The sequence below is a fragment of the Haliotis rubra genome, unplaced genomic scaffold (assembly GCF_003918875.1).
Source record: "Haliotis rubra isolate DU_JTF1 unplaced genomic scaffold, ASM391887v1 Scf304, whole genome shotgun sequence".
Lineage (NCBI taxonomy): Eukaryota > Metazoa > Mollusca > Gastropoda > Lepetellida > Haliotidae > Haliotis > Haliotis rubra.
This window is the reverse complement of record NW_025766974.1, coordinates 489,222-515,464: the sequence shown is the minus strand read 5'-3', so window position 1 is coordinate 515,464 and position 26,243 is coordinate 489,222. Positions and strand designations below refer to the sequence as shown.

The window sequence follows — 26,243 nt, the reverse complement described above, 5'->3', positions numbered from 1 at the left end:
CCTTGAACACAGGAACACGAGATGGCACCTGCATCTGTCCGGGAACAGGTGCCCCCCATTCTGACAGAGACTTGCATCACACTGGGGGATGATCAGCTCGTTACACGATGTGCCAGAGGTCTCTGTGGAGACAGGTAGGATACAGATATAATTCAATTACTGACACTGGGAATGTTGAGATTAGGTAAGACCATGACTTGTTAGGGCTGGAAGAACAACAGACAAATGAAGCAGATCACATTAGAGATCACATTACAGAGAACAATCCTTGGCCTTGACCATCTTGTAGAGCTCTGAAATTAGCACAAGAGTGGGTGAGTGAGTGAGTGAGTGAGTGTAGAGTGGCTGAGAAATTTGCCACAACATCACTTTAATTAATGCAAAGCATTGAGATTCAATTTTTCCTCGATATTTCTTTGAATATAGAGCTCTCACCCAAGTGATATTTTGTCTGTGAGGCAGTAGACTATTAACAGACAAACTGCCATGTCATCAGGTACCCATGGTTAGTGAACAGACAGAATTCTAACGAAGTCACTTGTCTGAGGAGACATGTTACACCTATGTGACTGGGTTTTCCAATCATTCTGAGATGCCCTGGATTGACAGGATCTCATCTGAGGTTCAGCTGAGGACGTAGTTGGTCAAGAAACTGGTTATAAAGACACAGTAGCTATGTTAGAGACTTGTAGCTATTAGCTCACCGGGAGGACATTGACACGAAGCTGCTGTGCCGTTGTCAACACAGAGTGCACGGTCAAGGCAAGGGTTGGCATCCTCACATAGGTCAAGGACATTTTCACATCGGTCACCATGAGTAAAATCTGAACACCTGTTGTGGAGAAAAGACAAGCTATAGAAATATATAACCCAACAGCGTGATACTGGTGTGACCACATGTAGGACTGCTAGACTGGGTGATGCGGAACAAGAAAAAGTTGTGTTTCTACTGGATAAGTTTTGGTTCAGCTATAGTGAGGTCACACATCAGGATGTACAGGAGGTTACAGGGGTTACACTGACTGGCTGTGCATTGTTCCTAACTGTAATTAGAGGGGTTTGAACAGGGTTGCAGTATGCATGTGGTAGAAAGTCTCACAGTTTTTTATCACTTCAAGGATTCACTAGCGATGTCAACCGGTGTCCAATAGCCACTGATTTTTTATAGTAAAATTTTGCAATTCCCCCCAAATATCTATTCCAAGACATATTTTGGAATATAAACTTCCAATGTATCCAAAAAATTTACATGAGCCTCACCCTGATCACGATTGCCCATTGAAATGTTTGAAAATGAGAATGTTCTTAGTATTCCCATCACACCATGTCTACACACATGATGGTACGTGCTGCAGTTTATCACTGATATGCACCATTTAAACAACACAAGACAAATAAGTTTTATTGTGATTTATAGGGATCCTGCCTGTGCTGGTGATAGATCCAGGTCATTTTATAGATGGAGCATACATCTTATATATGGGGTGGCTTTATACACAGCGATACACAGTATTTGGACAAGACATTTCAGTTCCAACAAGACATATACCTATTACACTGAAGAGACACTCAACCACACCGGGTCAACAGACTCTTCTCCATCCAGTGCAACAAATGGAAGTTACAGGGTATTTATATGTAACGGGGTGCGGGTGGTATGTCAACGCTTACCTATGGTCAACAGGGGAATTAGCTTGGAAGTAAGACGAAGCAATAGGTTGACGAAGACAAAGGCATAGTTGAGTTCAAACTTCTTTAGTTGGTTCTACAGTACATGACATAAACAAGTATACATAAATGAGGTGAGTGGAGTTCCAGCTCAACCCCAGGGCGTTTCCCACGAGCGGCATTATCCAGCTTGCGGTCGTCCCTACACAGACAGTCGGAATATCGGACTCCTTGACAATACAGATGTGAGCATATATATACAGTTTTTGACAACAATGGACAGGTGATGACTCAACAATGGACAGATAGAGAGTGAGTGAGTTTAGTTTTATGCCGCACTCAGCAATATTCCAGCTATATGGCGGCAGAAAGATAGAGAAACAATAGCACTTCCTTGACCAGATGATGTGATGGCAGACACTGCCAAGGGGCATGAACAATAAGGCTATTAATGTCACATATAGTCAATAATGAAAGTGACAGAGTGATACAGGGTGACTGACAAGATAATGTACGCTGCGGTAGTGATAAGGATTAAAAATGCAGATTAAATAATTACAATTAACTCTCACATTTCTTGGCTACATAGTTTTTGGACTTTTTAAATATTTGGACGATGGCTGTCCTGCATTAGTCGCTATGACAGGTACCTGCAGTAGATGTCATTGAAGAGGCTGTGGCAAGGTGCTGTATTATCACATGTGTTGTTTACTGCACACTGGTCAACAAGCGAATCACAGTCCTTGCCAGTCCATCCGTTTGGGCAGATACAGGAATAGTCATCGATGCCATCTACGCACATCCCAGCTTGTTGACAGGGGGCGCTGATACATTCATCAATGTTTGTCTGTTTCAAAGAGTGCCAAGCACAGAGGTGAGACATGAGATTATGTCATGGTAATGCTGTAATGCTGGAGTTAGAAATATCACATTGTCCTGGGTTTGATGTATTTACACTCATGTACGTGAATTTGTGGAAGTTCTGATGAAGATGGGTGTTGCCCATAAAAAATATCACATATTGTATCAATAGATATTATGTTCTTAATTATTTGCAACAATATCAATGTCATTTACTGTACAAAAAATGTGCATGAATTACATTCAAATTTTCAAGAAAAGTACATCCAATAAACAACTTAAATTGTTCCTGACCATCAAACTGAATGTTTGCAAACAGACCCATTAGTAGTAGTCTGTGGTTCTTACTGAGCAGTTTGCATCTGTGTATCCTGGCTTACAGAGACAGGTGTAGCTGTTGATTTCATCTATACAACTGTTCACACCAGTCGGGTCGCAGAGCACACATTCATTAATGTTGAGACCGTGGTCCAGGGGTATAATACTCGTGTCTCTGAACGACGCTGCACATACAAGAGTCAACCAGGGCCAACTATGAATGTCTTTATTGTGGATGGTGAAATGACTGTGTGCACCTGCCTGCATATAGAAGGAGAATGTCTCTCAGTGAGGGACAGGTACACACACTGTCACATTTAACAACAATAACAGTACAGTTTGGCCAACCATAGCAACATTACATGAATATTACAAACACTACATCAATGCACAGTATGTGACTGTACCAAACACATGTGCCAACTATGACTTTACATATTATAATGGAAAACTGTCATGGCCGACGCTAACAAGCACATGGCCATTGTTAAGTTTATAAATTGACCAGATATATAAATGTTAATTTTAATTAAAGTATGTTCTAGTTGATAGTTAATAGTTGATAATTGTAATAACTGTTTAACATGTTTAATAAATTTAGTAAACCTATGCCTAACTTATCTCCAATGAAACTGTGAAAGGTTGACTCACCTGCATATAGAAGGAGAATGTCTCTCAGTGAGGGACAGGTACACACACTAAAGAACAATCTACAGGTGAGCAACAAGAAAACTATGGCAAACCAATAGGGCCAATCACAGCCAAGAAGAGAATTGTTTGGCATAAGAAACCACTGACTGACTGAGTTTAGTTTTACGCCGCTTTTAGCAATATTCCAGCAACATCACGGCGGGGGGACACCAGAAATGGACTTCACACATTGTGCCCATGTGGGGAATCGAACCCGGGTCTTCGGCGTGACGAGCCAACGCTTTAACCACTAGGCTACCCCACCGCCCCATAAGAAACCAATCAGTGGCAGGTAAGTGGCAATAAGGTGAGTCTACTTATAGAAAAGAAGAATTGAAGTGAATTGGGATGATTCCCAATTCAGAAAAAGAAGAGGGTGAAAATTGGAAGAACCGAGGAACCAAGATAGTGACCAGTGTTAGTAAACAATCAAGACCAGACAATGACATGACATGACATGACTGCTATTACAGCACCCACATGGCACTTCAGGTAATTTTCTATATTTTATAAAAAGGTAGTTTGTTTTTGGTTTATTTATTTTATTTTTTATATATTTTTTTTAATAAAATAAAATATGAACTGACATATGCCCAAACTATGTACGAAATACCACACTTTCTGTTTTAGCAGAATGAAATATCACACGGCTACATGGGGACAGTTGCAGGTGTAGCCCCCCTCAGTGTTCACACATGTACCACCGTTCATACACAACCCATTCTGACAGTAGTCGATGGCAGTACAGCCTTCTGTATGGTAACAAATACAAAAACAATGTTGCTGTATTCCTTTGCAACATATTGATATAGAATACCGTATTTCCTCTATTAAGCGCTGGGTCTCTATTAAGTGCAGGGCCTCTAATAAACGCCGGGGATAAAGCAGTGCTTTAAGAAATAAGCACCGGGCCTCTAATAAGCACCGGGTCTTTAATAATTGCATTTTTTCGCAAATGTATTCTCCCTTGGTCTATAAATAAATATATTAAGGAATGGTCCCTTAAATCATAACTTCATGTACTCATCCCCGCTTTTAAAAACACAGGGTATTTTAATAAGTGCTGGGCCTCTAATAAGCGCCAGGTCTGGAGGTCTGTTGAAAAAGAACACCGCGGGCGCTTATTAAAGGAAATACGGTACATACTGTATTCTGCAGTATCAGCTTGATAAAGGAAGTCATTGTACTCTGTAGTAACAGACTGATAAAAAAGTCACCGTATTTTGTAGTATCAGATTGATAAAGAAAGTCACTGTATTCTGCAGTATCAGATTGATAAAGAAAGTCAGAAAGTCACTGTATTCTGTAGTATGACAGCCTGATAAAGAAAATCAGTGTATTCTGTAGTATCAGACTGATAAGGAAAGTCACTGTATTCTGCAATATCAGATTGATAAAGAAAGTCACTGTATTCTGCAGTATCAGATTGATGAAGAAAGTCACTGTATTCTGCAGTATCAGATTGATATACAATGTTGCTTCTTTTGGATGAGATCTATATTATAGAATGCACACTGTTTTCTGATATAGGTGATACATATACAGTTCTGATTGGCCTTTTATCATATATCAATTTGTAGGCAATCTACATATTCATATGCACAGATGTTATGTGATATGGCTAAATTTAAAAACAGGTTTCAGTAGTTAAATGGAAACCTCTTTCACATGAGAATCAATCATTTCGTCAATGTCAAGGTAGAACCCACAAGAAAGCCAAAAAATAGCATCCATTACTGACATCAGGACTCTTCCTTGACTGACCTTCCACCTTGACATAGCCGGTGCCACACAGACAGTCAGACAAGCCAGTCACTGGGTCATCGATACAGCCCACAGACATCCCACAATCCTTCATTGCACATGTCTGGTTGCGGATCTCGCACATGTCCCCAGTAAAGCCACTACGACAGTCACATGTGAAGTTGAGCTGGTTGTTGCTACAGGTTCCGCCATTCAGGCAAGGTGAGGAGTCGCAGAAGGCTGGAACTGAGGATATCAACATATAACTCACAGTACTCACTATGTGTGCCTGGACACAAATGCCCAGAAAACTCAGAACCTATATAATGGCTGAATTGTAAAATTTGGACATTCAAGGTTCATAACACTTGTTATTTCAACAGGACTGCATAAAAGATTTACAGTTTAGTCAGTTGGACAAATCAAGTTACAATATTGAACAAACTTTATGGATAACAACTTCTTTTATTTCATGAGTGCAACGTTTCGATACAGATTCTTGTACCATTCCTGCTTGACAATGGTACAAGATTCTGTATCGAAACATCGCACTCACGAAATAAAATAAGTTGTTATCCATAAAATGTGTTCAATATTGTACTTCCCAACTTCTAACATGCCACTGAAAGAATAAATCAAGGTACAGTTAACTGATATTTGCTGTATTTCTTGGAATAGTTTGTGAATTAAAAATCCTCATCTGAAGTATGGAATACAATTAAGGAAAATATGTTTCTGAATTGTTGAAAGAAAATTCAATTTTTGTTCAAAAAGGTTTTTGACTGGTTAGCATGTGCAATGACACATCAGCTGTTCCTGCCAGGCTTTAAGCTGAACATATTGGAAGTACAAACATCTTTCTTTTATTTTTATTTGGTGCAAAATAATCACTGAGTTTTTCATATGATTTTTTCTCCACTCTTCATTTTGCTCCTCACTGCAGATTTGTAAATTGCTTCTTTTAAAGTGGACCTTCTATGTTAGATTACAGGCTCTTCACTATGATATATTCTCACCAATGGGCATCCCACAACTGTCCCCTGTGAAGGTGGGTAGGCACATGCATGTTCTCCAGTAGTCGTTGAGTGGCTGACAGGTGCCCCCGTTCTGACAGGGGTTCCTCTCACACGCCTTCACATCCACAGTCAGGCAGCTGAAGACAATGAATATACAATGCCCTTAAGAAAGTGGTAAAATACAGCAGGCCGCTAGAGCTGATAATCAGAGACCATATATGGTCTCTGTGACAATGAACGAAAGTGGAATGGGGGGTAATCTTATTTGAAATAAGAATAAGAGAGTTAATATTGCTTCATGCCCATCAGCATTCTTAGTTAATGTTATTGAAAACAATGTAAAGATAATGTAAGTTATTGAATATGTGATTTCTGTACAATAGACTGAGTTGCTGAGCCAGTACAGCCAACTCATCTAACAAATGACTAACATGAATCGGTTTGTTCATAAAAAATATACACATAAACAGAATATTTTTGTCTCATTTCAAGCTGGGCAAGCTACAATTTTGTTTGTTTGTTTGTTGGTCAATGCTGAACTCAGCAATCCTACTGCTATATATTATAGTGGTCTGAAAATATTCGAGTCTGCACCAGACAATCCAGTGATTGAGATCATGAGCATCGATCTACGCAAATGAGATATGATGACATGTATCAACCAAGTTAGCGAGTCTGACCACCCTATTCCATTAGTCGCCTCTTACGACAAGAATGGGTTGCTGAAGACCAATTTTAACCCAGATCTTCACGGTTCGACTCACTACAACCTATAAGGATATGAGAAAAGTGTTTACTGGTGCTGAGACTTAAAACAGGCTGTATCAGTTATTGTCAGTGTTTTGTTTCCCTGGTGAAGGCATGAAATGACTTATAGCTTGGATATTATACTGTGGCCTAATACAGTCACCAACTTATACTGACTTTGTTCCGCTGTATCCCTCCAAGCACTGACACATCGTGGAGTTGACACCATCAATACAAACTCCAGCTTCACCACATGTTTGAGGCAAACAGTCATCTACATTAGTCTCACACTGGGATCCTTCAAAACCTGCAAACATAAGTTATACAAGTCTCACACTGGGATCCTTCAAAACCTGCAAACATAAGTTATACAAGTCTCAAACTGGGATCCTTCAAAACCTGCAAACATAAGTTATACAAGTCTCAAACTGGGATCCTTCAAAACCTGCAAACATAAGTTATACAAGTCTCAAACTGGGATCCTTCAAAACCTGCAAACATAAGTTATACAAGTCTCACACTGGGATCCTTCAAAACCTGCAAACATAAGTTATACAAGTCTCACACTGGGATCCTTCAAAACCTGCAAACATAAGTTATACAAGTCTCACACTGGGATCCTTCAACCCTGGACAAAATAGGTTGTACAACAAGTCTCACACTGGGAACTACTGAGTGTTTCAATACTATACAGTTTGGTGCATACATGTATCATTTTACAAAAAGTTTTTTAAAGTCCATTTTCTATTGAACTTACAAATATTACCACATCACGATAACTGTTTTTACCCACTTAATGTCATTGTATGGATGATCTACTTTTCCATAACAAATTGAATTATATGAATTGAATCTAGGGACCCTGCCACTCTCTAACATTGGACAGTAGAGTTATGACATTCACCCCTTGACATGCTAAACACTGTACACTTGTCATATGCTACACATCCAACAGTGCCACACGAAGATGATGTCTTACCCACGGCACAGGAGCAGTTGAAACTGGTACCGACAGTCTGGCAGCTGCCGCCATTGTAGCAGGGGCCGGAAGCACATGTGTCCAGTGGGGACTCACAATATCGGCCAGTGAATTCTGAGATAAACATATTGAAGGTATCGTTATGAAGAAACAAGCATGACTTTTCTACTGCTCACTTTCTGTAATTATAGCATGTCTCCATGAACACATGGTAGGTCAGGACCATCTAACTTTAATATGGACAGTGATGAAATATGATGACACTAGCTTGAAATATATAGGTTAGGAACTGGTCGTAAATGATATGGGTGGGCGGGGGATGTGTGAGACTAGTCATCAGCCACCCATGTTGGTCAAACAAGGCCACTTTGATTCAGTCAGTTAGACTCACTGACTTGGACGATGCATGTCATCGTATCCTAGCTGTGTAGCTGTCAGTCACTGGATTGTCTGGTTAAGACTCTATTATTTATAGACCATTGCCATGTAGTTGTGCTTTTGCTGAGTGCAGTATTAAACAAACAATCAGTCCTACCTGCAGAACAGTTGCATTCTTCTGAGTGTCCAACAATAACACATGATCCTGAATTAGTACATGGTCCTGGGTTACACAACACATCGGCCACTGAAACATACAGATATCACATGGTAGTCGGACACAACACATCGGCCACTGAAACATACAGACATCACACGGTAGTTTCGTCTCAACAACATGATGGAGGACAATAAGAAAACTCTAATCAGATCTGTTGTTACCTCTCATGGCAACTCACTTGGAACACATGATGTAGACCCATTGGCTACCGTTGTCTCGTCTGCAGGACATTCCTGGCACACAGTGGCGCCAGTGGTGTTGGTGAAGTAGCCAACTGGACATGGTCGGCAGTTGGGTTTATGACCACTGTAGGAAAATGTCCCCTGGTCACACTTCTCTGCACAGTAGCACTCTGGAAGATGTAACATATATGTGAGTGAGTGAGTGAGTGAGTGAGTGAATGAGCGAATGAGTTTGTGAGAGAATGAGTGTGAATGGTTGAGGGAGAGAAGAAATGAGTGAGTGAGGCTTTATGCTGCATCATATATGCTGATACAATGAGGATATAATTGATTTAGTCATATATGAGCATGACAGAGTGTGCGTGAGATACTGGGCGGAAGAAGCGGGGGGATCAAGGCATGAGGTTGAGGGAGGGAGAGAAAGGGAAATGCTTTTGTGGGTATGTTGTTTAACACTGCACTCAATACGCTATATTGCGGCTGTCTGTAAATAATCAAGTCTGGACCAGACAATCCAGTGATCAACAGCATGAGCATTGATCTATGCAAGATGACATGTGTCAACCCAGAGGGAGGAATTGAGGAAACTAGGCAAGAGTCATCAAGTGAGTGGGTTTGTGGGTGATTGAAGGAGGGATGGAGGGAACAAGGCAAGGGTCATCAAGTGAGTGGGTTTGTGGGTGATTGAAGGAGGGATGGAGGGAACAAGGCAAGAGTCATCAAGTGAGTGGGTTTGTGGGTGATTGAAGGAGGGATGGAGGGAACTAGGCAAGAGTCATCAAGTGAGTGGGTTTGTGGGTGATTGAAGGAGGGATGGAGGGAACTAGGCAAGAGTCATCGAGTGAGAGTGGGTTTGTGGGTGATTGAAGGAGGGATGGAGGGAACTAGGCAAGAGTCATCAAGTGAGTGGGTTTGTGGGTGATTGAAGGAGGAATGGAGGTAACTAGGCAAGAGTCATCAAGTGAGTGGGTTTGTGGGTGATTGAAGGAGGGATGGAGGGAACAAGGCAAGAGTCATCAAGTGAGTGGGTTTGTGGGTGATTGAAGGAGGGATGGAGGGAACAAGGCAAGAGTCATCAAGTGAGTGGGTTTGTGGGTGATTGAAGGAGGGATGGAGGGAACAAGGCAAGAGTCATCAAGTGAGTGGGTTTGTGGGTGATTGAAGGAGGGATGGAGGGAACTAGGCAAGAGTCATCAAGTGAGTGGGTTTGTGGGTGATTGAAGGAGGGATGGAGGGAACTAGGCAAGAGTCATCAAGTGAGTGGGTTTGTGGGTGATTGAAGGAGGGATGGAGGGAACTAGGCAAGAGTCATCAAGTGAGTGGGTTTGTGGGTGATTGAAGGAGGGATGGAGGGAACTAGGCAAGAGTCATCAAGTGAGTGGGTTTGTGGGTGATTGAAGGAGGGATGGAGGGAACTAGGCAAGAGTCATCAAGTGAGTGGGTTTGTGGGTGATTGAAGGAGGGATGGAGGGAACTAGGCAAGAGTCATCAAGTGAGTGGGTTTGTGGGTGACTGAAGGAGGGATGGAGGGAACTAGGCAAGAGTCATCAAGTGAGTGGGTTTGTGGGTGACTGAAGGAGGGATGGAGGGAACAACACAAAACTCAAAGAGTTGAAAACAGTACAATGCATTCAAACTCCTCTTGAAAGTAAATTTAAGTTTAACATGGATATATGTCAATTACAGCAGAAAAGGGAATCTTTCAGCACTGAATGCAAAGTGGAAATCTATTTAACATTTCAACAATTTCAATTCATGAAAATATTCTATCAATAACAGGCAAATGACCAATGAGATTTATTCTATGGTGAGTACAGGCATACAATGACAAGTGACGCCATGATTACCTACCCGATTTAGTCACTTGAGGACAGACTCTTTCATAGAAATCATACATTCTGGTCCCCTGATAGAAGTAAATAGTGTCATATAGAAAGCACATGCCAAGACTCTTGAAGAAGTTAAAGCCAACACATTGACGCTGCTCAAAGCGTCTCCGGAACACGTTGCAAGAATTTTCACACTCTGTTGTTCCGACAGCGGCAGTCATGATGTCTTTGCCGCCAATCATTTGTTGGTTTATCCGACGAACAAAAGTACAAGCTGACTCTGTAGCAGAGATGGAAGTCCTTCATCATCAAACCATTGCCTCATCCCATGGGTGTGGGAGAGATTACACAAGGAGATGTACCAGTCGCCAGGTTAATGTGGAACCCAACACCAGGTTCATAACATCACACACTGCCTGGTCCCATGGTAGCGGGAGAGTACATCTACCAGTACACCATCACATAGAGAAGCAGACAGACAACCAGACCCAACACCACAGTATTATAACATCACACACTGCCTGGTCCCATGGTAGCGGGAGAGTACATCTACCAGTACACCATCACATAGAGAAGCAGACAGACAACCAGACCCAACACCACAGTATTATAACATCACACACTGCCAGGTCCCATGGTAGCGGGAGAGTACATCTACCAGTACACCATCACATAGAGAAGCAGACAGACAACCAGACCCAACACCACAGTATTATAACATCACACACTGCCTGGTCCCACGGTAGCGGAGAGTACATCTACCAGTACACCATCACATGGAGAAGCAGACAGACAACCAGACCCAACACCACAGTATTATAACATCACACACTGCCTGGTCCCACGGTAGCGGGAGAGTACATCTACCAGTACACCATCACATGGAGAAGCAGACAGACAACCAGACCCAACACCACAGTATTATAACATCACACACTGCCTGGTCCCACGGTAGCGGGAGAGTACATCTACCAGTACACCATCACATGGAGAAGCAGACAGACAACCAGACCCAACACCACAGTATTATAACATCACACACTGCCTGGTCCCATGGTAGCGGGAGAGTACATCTACCAGTACACCATCACATAGAGAAGCAGACAGACAACCAGACCCAACACCACAGTATTATAACATCACACACTGCCTGGTCCCATGGTAGCGGGAGAGTACATCTACCAGTACACCATCACATAGAGAAGCAGACAGACAACCAGACCCAACACCACAGTATTCTAACATCTCAAGGGAGTGGGAGAGAGCCCAAAGGCATACACAAGGACGTGTACAAATCCTGAAGCTAGATTGTCATGCAGACAGAGAAACAGATCCAACACTGAGGAATAAGATAACATTATGACACACAAGCACCTGGCACTGAACTGCTTTAGGTCAAGGTGAAGGAATGACCACATAGAGTCTGATGGACAGACACAACTCACAAGCACAAATGACCTGATTTTACATGACATAAGTTAAATAACACATAACAACAACCAAATGATACATTGTAAATGACAAACTCAAACTCAAGTTACAAACATTCACTAACACTAACATTAAACACCATGAGCATAAGAATAATGCACAAAAAGGACAGACATTTGTGACAGTAAAACATGTAGAAATGACTCAACTGAACACAAAAAAATGATCATCTGATTTCAACAGTATCACATGCATAAATGCTTGCTGTATTGGTAAAAGAAATAATGTCGGGCATAGATTTGTCATAAGAATGTAGATGTTTGCTGTTAGACATATTATTTCAAATTTCGTTTGATACAATTATTCATTATGTTGCTGATGGTGCAAATGTCTACATCAGACCGCTAAACAGTCATAAACACAGCCACAAACACCGTCATAAACACAGCCACAAACACAGCCACAAAGTGAGAATTCACCTTTCTTCTTTATCCCTGAAGCAGATTTTACTTTGTTCCATTCAGAACTGCCTGATTATGATTAGTTTCCAAGATACAGGAAGCCAGTCTACTGCTGTGAAGGCGACACTATATGTAGTGAAGCATCCAATTACACATTAGAAATTTCACCTGATGCAACTTCCTGTCAAAGTTTTGTAAGATTTCCTTGGAAAGCTGTATTGCATTGAGTAACAGATCTGATTTCGGTGAGATAGTGTCTGACTCACCTTTACAGTCAGCCAGCAATGGATTATCCAGCCCAACAAAGATTGTGTCCTCAGCACATGATGTACAGTGGGTGCTGCTGTTCTTGTAGGTGTTGGGGGGACACTCTCGGCAAGGAGGAAGTCCAGTGTTCGATACAAGTTCCCCAGGACATACACCTGTAATGTATAGGATTCAGTTGAAACAATGGATCTGTTGGGGGGACACTCTCAGCAAGGGGGAAGTCCAGTGTCCGATACAAGTTCCCCAGGACATACACCTGTAATGTATAGGATTCAGTTGAAACAATGGATCTGTTGGGGGGACACTCTCAGCAAGGGGGAAGTCCAGTGTCCGATACAAGTTCCCCAGGACATACACCTGTAATGTATAGGATTCAGTTGAAACAATGGATATGTTGGGTAGACACTCTCAGCCAGGGGAGAGTCCAGTGTCCGATGCAAGTTCCCCAGGACATACACCTGTAATGTATAGGATTCAGTTGAAACAATGGATATGTTGGGGGGACACTCTCAGCCAGGGGGGAGTCCAGTGTCCGATACAATTTCCCCAGGACATACACCTGTAATGTATAGGATTCAGTTGAAACAATGGATATGTTGGGTAGACACTCTCAGCCAGGGGGGAGTCCAGTGTCCGATACAATTTCCCCAGGACATACACCTGTAATGTATAGGATTCAGTTGAAACAATGGTATGTTAAACATCTATCCTGAAATCAGAAACAAGAAGAATTCATGCTAATTAAATTGTAATGCATGCTATAACATTATAAGTGTTTATGATTATATCAAAACGATTCTTGTTGTTACAAAATTTGGTAGCACAATAAATCAACAGGTTTAAGCTTGTTAAGATAATTACTTTCACATTTTGTAGCTGTAATAAGCTTGTTAAGATAAATTACTTTCACATTTTGTAGCTGTAATAAGCTTGTTAAGATAAATTACTTTCACATTTTGTAGCTGTAATAAGCTTAAGATAAATTACTTTCACATTTTGTAGCTGTAATAAGCTTGTTCAGATAAATTACTTTCACATTTCGTACCTGTAATAAGCTTGTTAAGATAAATTGCTTTCACATTTTGTAGCTGTAATAAGCTTGTTAAGATAAATTACTTTCACATTTTGTAGCTGTAATAAGCTTGATAAGATAAATTAGTTTCACATTTTGTAGCTGTAATAAGCTTGTTAAGATAAATTACTTTCACATTTTGTAGCTGTAATAAGCTTGTTAAGATAAATTACTTTCACACTGTGTTGCTGTAATAAGCTTGTTAAGATAAATTAGTTTCACATTTTGAAGCTGTAATAAGCTTGTTAAGATAATTACTTTCACATTTTGTAGCTGTAATAAGCTTGTTAAGATAAATTACTTTCACATTTTGTAGCTGTAATAAGCTTGTTAAGATAAATTACTTTCACATTTTGTAGCTGTAATAAGCTTGTTAAGATAAATTACTTTCACATTTTGTAGCTGTAATAAGCTTGTTCAGATAAATTACTTTCACATTTCGTACCTGTAATAAGCTTGTTAAGATAAATTGCTTTCACATTTTGTAGCTGTAATAAGCTTGTTAAGATAAATTACTTTCACATTTTGTAGCTGTAATAAGCTTGATAAGATAAATTAGTTTCACATTTTGTAGCTGTAATAAGCTTGTTAAGATAAATTACTTTCACATTTTGTAGCTGTAATAAGCTTGTTAAGATAAATTACTTTCACACTGTGTTGCTGTAATAAGCTTGTTAAGATAAATTAGTTTCACATTTTGAAGCTGTAATAAGCTTGTTAAGATAAATTAGTTTCACATTTTGTAGCTGTAATAAAATTGTTAAGATAATTACTTTCACATTTTGTAGCTGTAATAAACTTGTTAAGATAAATTACTTTCTCATTCTGTAGCTGTAATAAGCTTGTAATGATAAATTACCTTCACATTGTGTAGCTGTAATCTACAAAATGTGAAAGTGATTTGTCTTAACACGCTTATAATAGATACAAATCCTGCTAGTTGTTTATCTCAAAATGCCCTTCAGAAAATGACTGTATGTAAGATATGTTATATTTGGGATCACACTTCAGTAAAGCACAAATTCTAGTACATTTTTGAAGGAGCCCCATTTGGAACTTGAACCTAACCACACAGTGTAAGTAATTGGTGTCCGAGTGGGTTAGTTTTCAAGTAACTCACTCAGCTGTTTTGGAGGAAGCATGGAATTGTGAATGTCCAGTATAATCTTATTGGTACATGGCAAGCAAGTCGAGTACTATCTACAGTAAGTGTATCAGGGCAGGGAACCATTCAACAGATGGCAGCCTTGCCTTGTGAGTCTGCTGACGGGATTCACCTGTTCGGTCATACTGACAAAACATCTGATCTCATACCAGAAGGTCTGTGCTTTAATGGAAATTTTATTGTCACCACCAATAAAACATACAAGTTGTACAAACTTACTGATACAGTCCAGTTCTGATGTTTTGCCAGTACCATCAGTCCAGGTTTCTAGTGGGCAAGGTGTACACATGCTTTGTCCAGACACATTCTGATAGGACCCAGGTTGACACAGCTGGCAATGACCAGTGGAGTTGTAGGAGGTTCCGGGGGGACACACGTCTGCAGCATCAGTAACACATTTATAAGAGTGTTTCATGGATACACACCATTATGTCCAAACTTTCTCCTGGACTGAGATCATACCAAACTTCAAATGCATCAGGTGTGTTTAAAGTCTCAATCAAAGTATGATATGTTATTCATTAAAAGTAGGTCAAGCTGACCCCATGTCACCAGAAGTCATTCTTCAGTTAAAGCTAAAATTACAAATAAGGATTCAGTGACCTTGACCTAATTCTGAGGCACTTCCTGAAATATGTTCAACTCCACTCAAGGTTGGCTGGTGTTTCATATATGGAACCAGTCTTGCAAGTGGCCACATTTGTAACTACATATTAATGTAGAGTAGATAACTTTAACTCAATGCCTTTAAAAGTTTCATCATTGTCATCACAAACGTACCTCTAGCTCTCCTGTATGTGAGTCAGATATCAACATCTGTTTCAAAATTGTAAATTTTGGCACAGCAACTTAAATTAATACAAGACTCTCGGGCAGGCAGGAGTAATTTCTCCTATCCTGACAGAAATGTTACCGGCTACTGGTTAACATAGACTGTGTTTTGGTCACTGAACTAAGGTCTCTATGAAAATAGCACATAAAGTATATTGTTTCATTCACCTACAACAAATATTCCTGAAAAGATCAATTTTGACAATGTATACAAACATTACAGATCCATGTGTTATTATATATTCTCTCAGGCCCATTTCCACAAATTGATCTTTGTTTGTTTTCTGTTTACGTCATACTCAGCAATATTTCCAAATGTAAATAATTGAGTCTGGATCAGACAATCCAGTGATTGATATCGCGAGCATCGATCTACGCAGTAAGGATACCATGACATGTATCAACCAAGTCAGTGAGCCTTATCACCCGATCTGGTTGGTTGCGTCAAGCAACACGCATTGGCTGCTGACAACTAATTCTAACCCAGATCTTTACAGGTACTGATTTTAGAGCTACAATATATCATTGTTAAGTAACTTTTGTCAAATGGAGCCTTGATCTGCAATCTTTCTTGAATTTCATGGACATACAAAATTTGTCTGACCCTATCATACACAAAGGATTGTTGATCACAATATCAATCACTGGATTATCTTGTTTAGTGATTATTTACACAGCTGCAATATTGCTGGGCGTGGCATTATAATATATAGAGGATATTATATGACTGCCCATGTCATACTATGTTTACAACACAAGTGCCTAAATGTTGGTATTTCACGAGCGAGAGTGAGGGATATACCGATATTTAGGCACAAGTGTCGTAAACATAGTATGATATGGGCACTATATAATATTCTGTTTATTACCGAAGTCGTCAAATTGAGGAAAATAGATCCCAATCTACTTTCAGCTACCCGCTGTCTCCGTATGTAGAACGCAAGTCACGTCATAGAATTGTTCATGACGTCTAATCACCATGACAAAGTGATATTTTGCCCTAGAGCATCATATGAAAAATATGAACCCCAATATTTTCGCCCTCATAGGTAATAAATTTGTATATTTAAATTATATAACTGCAATATTGCTGAGTGTGGCATTACATAACCAACATAGATTAATACTTACTGCAGATCGTTTCCCCACTGATCTCCCGCAGCTCACCCCGCCCATCACAAGTTACGAGGCTGACGCTGGGTTCTGCGCTTGGTCTTATCACAGGACAAGGAGATGATGTATTTGCTGGCGCTTTAAACAACTCTGCTGCCAGGAGAGGAAACTGGTCAATGATAACTTCAACACAGGTGTTGTAGTCAGACTTGAGGGGACGATTTGGGAGAAGTTCCAGTGCAATATCATATGTCAGCTGCAAGAATATGATGCAAGAATACACTTCCTACCAAGGAAATACCTGTCATGAAATCCAACACACACTATCGAGACGTGTAGTAAATGTATTTAGCTACAGTGGCAGAGCAACCCAGGATGTTAACAGCTTCAAGGTTAACTCTCACCTTTACCAACAGATATGCACTGATTCTATTCTAGGCTAGGACACCATTGCATTTGAATGCCAAATGAAGCATTTTGGTGTTAAACAAAATTACATAAGTCATATTTACACAGAATGTACAACAGGTATTATGTGTCTACCTCTGTGCATGCAAAATATATTGAAGTCATTTGTTTATCATTGTGGTGATATAACATAAGACTGGAATCATCACAAGTTAAAGGTATGAGACACTGATTATCAGTATTTAATTAGGAAACTGAACCTTACCTGTTGAGTGTCAGCCATATAGTTATGTCCAGTGTATGTATGATTGATATAGTCAGGACTCAAGCCAGATTTATTACATAGATCTGATAACACAAGAAATAGTTCCTGCAGTTTAATGGTGGAATCTTTAACATAAGTTGTCTGACAATCTAGAGACATGGGCGCCGGGGGACTTTCCTGGAACACGATCTTCAGTCTCAGCTCCCAGTCTATTAGGCCCGGAGCTGAAACAGAGGTAAAAATACTGCTTTCAAAAACTATCATTTAATAAGACAAACCCCAACTTTTGATGAAGATAGCAATCACACAGTGCCTAGTACACAGAATGGATACGTTTTATAGGACTGATTAGATGCCCCTACTCTATTCTACTAACTGCCTGTATTTTGTAAAAGATCAAGTAGGAGATTTGGAAGGTCAGTGGTCAATTCCCTGGACCGGTCAAACTAAAACAAACAATCTATAACTAACTCACCTCCACAAACAGGAACCTCTGTCAGGCAATCTATAGCTAACTCACCTCCACAAACAGGAACCTCTGTCTGGCAATCTATAACTAACTAACCTCCACAAACAGGAACCTCTGTCAGGCAATCTATAGCTAACTCACCTCCACAAACAGGAACCTCTGTCAGGCAATCTGTAACTAACTAACCTCCACAAACAGGAACCTCTGTCAGGCAATCTATAACTAACTCACCTCCACAAACAGGAACCTCTGTCAGGCAATCTATAACTAACTAACCTCCACAAACAGGAACCTCTGTCAGGAACCTCCACCTCTGTCAGGCAATCTATAACTAACTAACCTCCACAAACAGGAACCTCTGTCAGGCAATCTATAACTAACTAACCTCACCTCTGTCAGGCACAAACAGGAACCTCTGTCAGGCAATCTATAACTAACTAACCTCCACAAACAGGAACCTCTGTCAGGCAATCTATAACTAACTCACCTCCACAAACAGGAACCTCTGTCAGGCAATCTATAACTAACTCACCTCCACAAACAGGAACCTCTGTCAGGCAATCTATAACTAACTCACCTCCACAAACAGGAACCTCTGTCAGGCAATCTATAACTAATTCACCTCCACAAACAGGAACCTCTGTCAGGCAATCTATAACTAACTCACCTCCACAAACAGGAACCTCTGTCAGGCAATCTATAACCTCACCTCCACAAACAGGAACCTCTGTCAGGCAATCTATAACTAACTCACCTCCACAAACAGGAACCTCTGTCAGGCAATCTATAACTAACTCACCTCCACAAACAGGCAATCTATAACTAATTCTACCTCCACAAAACCTCTGTCAGGCAATCTATAACTAATTCTACCTCCACAAACAGGAACCTCTGTCAGGCAATCTATAACTAACTCACCTCCACAAACAGGAACCTCTGTCAGGCAATCTATAACTAATTCACCTCCACAAACAGGAACCTCTGTCAGGCAATCTATAACTAACTCACCTCCACAAACAGGAACCTCTGTCAGGGCAATCTATAACTAACCTCTGTCACAATCTCCACCTCCACAACAGGAACCTCTGTCAGGCAATCTATAACTAACTCACCTCCACAAACAGGAACCTCTGTCAGGCAATCTATAACTAATTCACCTCCACAAACAGGAACCTCTGTCAGGCAATCTATAACTAATTCACCTCCACAAACAGGAACCTCTGTCAGGCAATCTATAACTAACTCACCTCCACAAACAGGAACCTCTGTCAGGCAATCTATAACTAATTCACCTCCACAAACAGGAACCTCTGTCAGGCAATCTATAACTAACTCACCTCCACAAACAGGAACCTCTGTCAGGCAATCTATAACTAACTCACCTCCACAAACAGGAACCTCTGTCAGGCAATCTATAACTAATTCACCTCCACAAACAGGAACCTCTGTCAGGCAATCTATAACTAATTCACCTCCACAAACAGGAACCTCTGTCAGGCAATCTATAACTAACTCACCTCCACAAACAGGAACCTCTGTCAGGCAATCTATAACTCTGTCAGGCAATCTCACCTCCACAAACAGGAACCTCTGTCAGGCAATCTATAACTAATTCACCTCCACAAACAGGAACCTCTGTCAGGCAATCTATAACTAACTCACCTCCACAAACAGGAACCTCTGTCAGGCAATCTATAACTAACTCACCTCCACAAACAGGAACCTCTGTCAGGCAATCTATAACTAACTCACCTCCACAAACAGGAACCTCTGCCAGGCAATCTATATCTAACTAATCTCCACAAACAGGAACCTCTGTTTAGAAATCCATAACTAACTCACCTCCACACACCGGAACATACGTTGTGTTCCAGTCCCCATTTGTCAGACACTCCGTGACATATGTATTGTCAGGATAATCCTCATAGAAGAAGAAGCCGGGGTCACAGGTAAAGTTGCACTGGTAGCCTCCAACTGTCTCTATACATGTTTTCTGACCATTCATAGGCTGGGACAGGTATTCTGGATGACAGGTCTTGGCTAAATCACAAATACAAACATCATTCAATCTGTGGTTAAACCAACACTAATACATGGCCCTAGACAGTAGCTTACCAGAACAAATTAGGATTTCTAAACAATTATTAGAAGTGTAAAAAGATGTGATTTTTCACACATCATCAGTGTCTTAGCAGCTTCTTAGATTACTGACCTGGAAGAGACAGTATGCTATGTCATCAGTGTATACATGTACCACTCTAAAGGAAAGTAGCTCTGGGAATTTATTCTTCATTGTCATCATTGCTGTTGATTTCATGATAGATATACACTTTGAATCCATGGTAGAGCAATTTACAGCACACAATCTCCACACATGTATAGTGTTATGACAATACCTTTCTACTAAGTTGCGCAGTCTTAGACGTAAACATTGACAGACATCTTACCGGATCAACATCATAGAACTCATAGAACAAATCTCTGAAATATCTTAAGACATACATTTGTATTAAAACCACAATTTATTAGTAGTGTTATTACATACCAACAACAACAACTTGAAATGAACAACTCTGTTCGTTGCCCTCCCATCTGTGGCTGTTGCCTTGACTACAACACTTTCTCCGATGTTATTGAGAGAGATGTGGATAGCCTGTGGGACAAAGGTAACTTGAAGGATGCCGCTGTTGTCAGTTGCGTTGACATCGGAGTCACCAAAGGTGATGGTTCGGTTGGCATCCACTGCCTCGTATCTGGACCCGAGGCACCTGATGGACGGAGGCTCCTCATCTGAATCATATCAGTGAAGGAGGGAGTGACAGAATGAGTGAACAAGTGAGTGAGTGAGAGAAGGAGTTGAGTTGAGTTGAGTTGGGCTTTACGTCATATCGGCATTATTTCAGCCATATAGTGACGAGAACAAGTCTGCATTAATAAACATTGTAAGTACAGAGTCAAAATGAGTTTTATTTCAGAAACATATATTCATTACATTGTCATTTAAAGACAGAAAAAGGCATAGCACTAACTTTAAAGGCAGGCAATTTGTTAGTCACATTACACAGTTACAATTTATGATACAGATCAACTTCCCTCAGGTAGTTCACTATCAGATAAGCGCTCACGTGGGAGAACAGATCTTTCAGATTTGTTGCATCATAAGCAGAATATGCTTGATGGTGAAAACCTCATCGCAAGAGACACACATGGGGGGTCCATCCCCATCCGTTTTCAGCAGATAGTCATGTGTAAACCGACTGTGGCCAATACGACATCGTCGTAAAATTACCTCATCACGTCTTGACTGACAACCCAAGTAGGTATAACCAATTGTTGGCTTCAGTTCATACAGTTTATTTCTTCCTACTTGAGTGTCCCACCTCTTTTTGCATGAGGTCCCGAGTATAGCTTTTGACAGTGGGTTTGAAATCACTGTACGGGATCAGCAGTGGAGATAAGGGCTTGTCAAGAGCTGCTTTAGCTGCAGCATCGGCTTTTGTGTTACCTGCTATGCCGACGTGACCCGGCAACCAGCAGAGGACCATGTCACATTGGCCAGTAGAAAGGTCGTTGTAAAGTTCTAAAATGTCCAGAATGATTGGGTGACTTGAACTAACATTTTGAAGTGCTTGAAGGCAAGATAATGAATCTGTAAGAACAATGAAGTTTTTGGAATGATTTTGCTGTTTAATGTAGGTCAAAGCTGAGAAGAAGCTTTGGCCTCGGCAGTGAAAATGGAACTGTTGTCGGGAATCCTAGAGGAGACACTCTTGGATCCATTGATTGTAGCACTGGCAACTTGGCCCTCGTCCTTGGATCCATCTGTGAAAATGGATCTATGGTTGTCATACTGTGAACGTACCTGGTTGTATTCCTGATGGAACACCAAAGGATTTGTTTCGGACTTTTTGAGTTTAGTGAGGGTAAGGTCTACCTGTGGTTTCACCATATGCCAGGGTTGCGGTAAGATGTTATGATATTGAGATTAATTTTAGCTGCAGATATGTGTGGTTGAATTCTGATTCCAAGTGGTGGAACCAGGCTTGGCAGTTTGTGAAACAGGTTTTCTTAGAGAGGGTTGAAAACACAATTGTATGCTGGATTGGACTGATTTGAACGTAATTTAGTGATATACTGCAGTGAAAGTTTAAGGCGGCATTGTTCAAGGGAAGGTTCATTAGCCTCTGCATATAGACTGTCTACCGGAGAGGTCCTAAAAGCTCCCAGGCAGAGCCTTAGGCCTTGGTGGTGGATAGAGTCTAATTTTTCTAAATTGCTTTTGCAGGCTCCACCATAAACAATGGAGCCTTAGTCTAGTTTAGAGGGAACCAAAGATCTGTACAAGTGAAGGAAGGTAGTCTGATCCCCTTCCCACTCTGTATTTGAAACGACTTTTAGTAAGTCCAGAGCCTTCAAGCACTTGGTTTTCAAATATTTTATGTGTGGTAAGAATGTCAGGTGACGGTCGAATATGAGTCCAAGTAATTTGGCCTCTTCTATTACCTTGATGGGAGTACCATCTAAAGACAGGTCTGGATCCTTGTGTGGTTTGTATTTACAACAAAAGTGAATACATTTTCATTGGCCCAGTTTTGGATTTTGAAACCTTAAAGCCATTTTCATTGGCCCATTTTTGGATTTTGTTGAGACAGAGTTTTAGCTGCCTTTCTATTGCGTGCATGTTCTTACCACGACATGAAATATCGAAATTGTCCACGAAAAGTGACCCATCAACACAACTGTTCAAGACGTTAGTGAGGCTGTTAATTTTGATGCTAAAAAGGGTGACAGACAGGATGCTGCCTTGAGGGATGCTCTGATCTTGGTTGAAATAATCAGACAATGTGGAACCTACCCGTACTTGAAATTGTCTGTTGTTTAAAAACTGAGATATGAACTGAGGAAATCTGCCCCTCAATCCAAATTCATGTAAATCTTTTAAGATACCATGTTTCCAAATCTAAATCGAAAAAGATAGATACTGTATACTGTTTGTTGACAATGGAATTTTTATATAAGATTCCAGATGCACCAGATGATCAATGGTACTTCGGTTCTTTTGGAAACCACATTGGAGGTCACTAAGGAGGTTATTGGTCTCCAAGTACCAGATTAATCGATTGTTGACCATGCGCTCCATGGTTTTACAAACACAGCTAGTTAGTGATATAGGACGGTAGTTTGAGGGATCAGTATGATCCCGACCAGGTTTTGGTATAGGGATGATAATGGCATTGTGCCACGAAGGAGGAAAGTTGCCGGTTGTCCAAATGTCATCAAATATATTGAGTAGTGTTTCCAAACTTGAATCAGGGAGGTGTTTGAGGAGCTGATAATGAATATCATCAGCTCCTGTCGCAGTGTCGTGAGCCTGCCCCAGGGCAGTGCATAATTCATGGAGAGAAAACGTTTCATTGTAATCCTCACCATTATCAGAGTTAAAATTGACGATTTCTTTTCTTGTTGCGTTTGGTATTTCCGGAACTTGGGGTTATAATTTGTGGAAGAGGAGCGTTTTGCCAAAGTTTAGCCAAGTTTATTTGCAATTTCAAATTTATTTGTTAAAAGAGAGTCACCATCTTAGAGATGGCGAACACCAGATTTGGATCCTTTGCCCTTAATCTTTTGAATCATGTTCCACACCTTGTACATGGGTGTGCAGGAGTTGATTTTGGACACATATGTCATCCAGGACCGTCGTTTAGTTTGTTTTAAATGTACGTCTTGCCCTGGCATTTGTCATTTTAACGGCATTCAGGTTATGACAGTAGGGTGTTGTCGGAAGTATTTTTCCGCCTTCTTCCTATTTTTCCTAGCTTGTTTGCAGTTTGTATCAAGCCATGGTTTGCGTATGTGCGGGTTTGCAGAGGACTTAGGAATGGTTTCGTCTCCAATAGTATTTAAGATATCAGAAAATAGTTCCATGGGATCAGGAACATTCCTGAAAGTGTCCGGTATAAGTTTTTCAGAGCAGAGAGTTTGGAATAATGGCCAATTGGCCTTAGTAAAATTCCATCTTGTTGAAGGTGGTTCATCCGCGGGATTGATAGGAGTAAGAATAGTTGGGAAGTGGTCACTTCCACAAAGTCATCGTGGACCGACCATTCAAACTCGTTCAAGAGATTAGAATCCGTAAGTGACAGATCAAGTGCAGAGTATGTTCCAGTGGCAGGATGGAGGTAACTGTTTCATCCATCGCTGAATATGCATAGATCATTATTGGCGAGAAAATCTTCAAGGACCTTTCCCTTATTATTTGTATCCGTACTCCCCCATAGAGGGTTATGGCCATTCAAGTCGCCCATGATTATGCAGGGCTTTGGGAGTTGATCATACACGTTCTGAAGATCTGATAGGTGGACGGTTGAGGAGGGCGGAAGATAGAGTGAACATAGTGTAAACCCTATGTTCAGAGTCATGCGGACAGCAACAGTTTGTAGGTTGGTGTTAAGTGGAACAGGGCTATGGAGGATGCCCTGCCTCACCAGGATAGAAGTGCCTCCTGTAGCTTTTTCACTGGGAGGAGAAAAAAAGTGGTAGGAACTGTACCGACTGATGTCAAATTTATCAGTCCTTTTTAGGTAGGTTTCTTGGAGACAAAATGCGGATGGTTTGAAGTCTTGAATCAATAACTGTAATTCGTTATAATTATTCTTAAGTCCTCTGCAATTCCATTGAAGCATGTTTTGTGGGTTCATGGAGCTTCCACTGGTGACATGTCACGTGAACGTGAGAAAGCGTTTGATGAACTCCTATTGGTGTAAGGTGGAGATGGAGTGACCTCAATATCCAGAGGGTCAAAGGAGTTATGGACCTCGACGGGGACCTCTGAAGGAGAGGTGGCCTTTGGTTTTGTGTTTGGCAGTTGCTCAAGCTGCTTTAGTCTCTCTAGCTTCTTTCTTTCCCTTTTTCGGCGCGCAGTTTCTGTTTCTGGTTTTGGCATTTGTTCTGATGGTTCTGATTCAGAAGTTTTGACTTTTAGCTTTGGAGATGGAGTGGCTGAGATGGTCTGAGTTGAGTTGAGTTGAGTTGAGTTGAGTTGAGTTGAGTTGAGAAGACATGACCCATGTCATATTGGTCTGACAGGAGATAGTTGCAGTAGTGACAGAAGGACGGGAGACAGCAAAAGAGTAGGTGATGGTTGAAGGGGCTACAGTTTAACTTGCAACCCTCTTCTTAGCTTCATGAAAAGAGACATTTTCTTTATGCTTGATCTTTATGATCTCTGATTCGCGTTGCCACACGGGACAAGATTTACAGGAAGCCATATTGTTACCACCGCAGTTTGGGCACTTCACTTCCTTAGTACAGTCATTGCTCTCATGCTTGTCACCACAGCGGTAACAAACAGCAGATTGGCAGTTGTAGCACCGGAGTGGATTAGTTACATACACCTCCACACCAATGCTGCAATAGCCGTCTCTAAAAGTTTCGGGAATCTTCGATCGGGCGAACGTAAAGAGGTTATTTGTTTGTGAGTTGAACCACTCCATCCTTCTTGATAGTGAATCTCTTCACTGCTGTGACAGACTGCGGGGAATGTTCCTGGACAATTTGTTCTTCAGTCATGTCAGACAGGCCCCGAGCTCTGTCCCGTACAATGCCTCTACAAGTGTTCAGTGTTTTGTGTGCTGAGACAGCAACCTTTACATTGACAAACTCTTGTAATTTCAGTAGATTCAAGGATTGCTGTCTCCGAGTACATTCTACTAGTAGAGAACAGGACCGGAGCTTTGTGACATTGGCAACCTCTCCGCAGATACCAGCTATACCCTTGGAGACTGCAAATGGGTTCATTTGCAAAGGTTGCTTGTCACAAGCTTTGATGATCAAAAAACGTGGCCAGTAATCAGGTCGAATGGGCGTACTCTCGTCAGACGAGGAATTGTCAGAGTCCATATGTCTTCGTTTTGAACCGGGATATTGGGAAGCCATGTCGTTAGGAATGTGGTTCAGCATCCCCTCTCCCCACCCACCATGGAGTGTCAACAGGGACGATCTTGTATTGCAGCGGATCTCCAAGCTGCAAAGACCGGGGATAAGCGGGTGTTATACTCCAGCAACTTTGACATGAAATGTTGTAGCTGTCTACCAGATTAGGGGCGGGGGGTAGCCTAATGGTTAAAGCGT

General features: G+C 41.0%; 3 protein-coding genes across 3 annotated transcripts in view; all 3 read right to left on the bottom strand.

Annotated features, from left to right (window-relative positions):
- The window catches only part of LOC124282840 (sushi, von Willebrand factor type A, EGF and pentraxin domain-containing protein 1-like), a 41,119-nt gene extending 40,303 nt beyond the window's left edge, over positions 1–816 (bottom strand). Inside the window, 2 exon segments of the mRNA XM_046718878.1 lie at positions 2–122; positions 705–816. Of these exon segments, the coding sequence (XP_046574834.1) occupies positions 2–77 (76 nt within the window). The 5' untranslated portion in view covers positions 78–122; positions 705–816.
- LOC124282839 (fibropellin-3-like) lies at positions 201–5,542 on the bottom strand. Its single transcript, XM_046718877.1, has 4 exons — positions 5,302–5,542; positions 2,910–3,032; positions 705–832; positions 201–206 (listed from the first exon to the last, which is right to left on the bottom strand). The coding sequence occupies exons 1-4, from the start codon at positions 5,540–5,542 to the stop codon at positions 201–203; spliced, it is 498 nt and encodes a 165-aa protein (XP_046574833.1).
- A 1,847-nt stretch (positions 5,543–7,389) lies between these two features.
- Positions 7,390–26,243, bottom strand: part of LOC124282837 (sushi, von Willebrand factor type A, EGF and pentraxin domain-containing protein 1-like) — a 34,525-nt gene continuing 15,671 nt past the window's right edge. The window contains exons 8-19 of the mRNA XM_046718876.1: positions 20,655–20,903; positions 19,956–20,153; positions 17,645–17,868; positions 16,990–17,227; positions 15,247–15,405; positions 12,790–12,945; positions 10,654–10,911; positions 8,799–8,957; positions 8,558–8,647; positions 8,023–8,136; positions 7,609–7,626; positions 7,390–7,442 (exon numbers count right to left, since the gene is read on the bottom strand). Of these exons, the coding sequence (XP_046574832.1) occupies positions 7,390–7,442; positions 7,609–7,626; positions 8,023–8,136; positions 8,558–8,647; positions 8,799–8,957; positions 10,654–10,911; positions 12,790–12,945; positions 15,247–15,405; positions 16,990–17,227; positions 17,645–17,868; positions 19,956–20,153; positions 20,655–20,903 (1,916 nt within the window). The remainder of the gene's footprint in view (positions 7,443–7,608; positions 7,627–8,022; positions 8,137–8,557; positions 8,648–8,798; positions 8,958–10,653; positions 10,912–12,789; positions 12,946–15,246; positions 15,406–16,989; positions 17,228–17,644; positions 17,869–19,955; positions 20,154–20,654; positions 20,904–26,243) is intronic.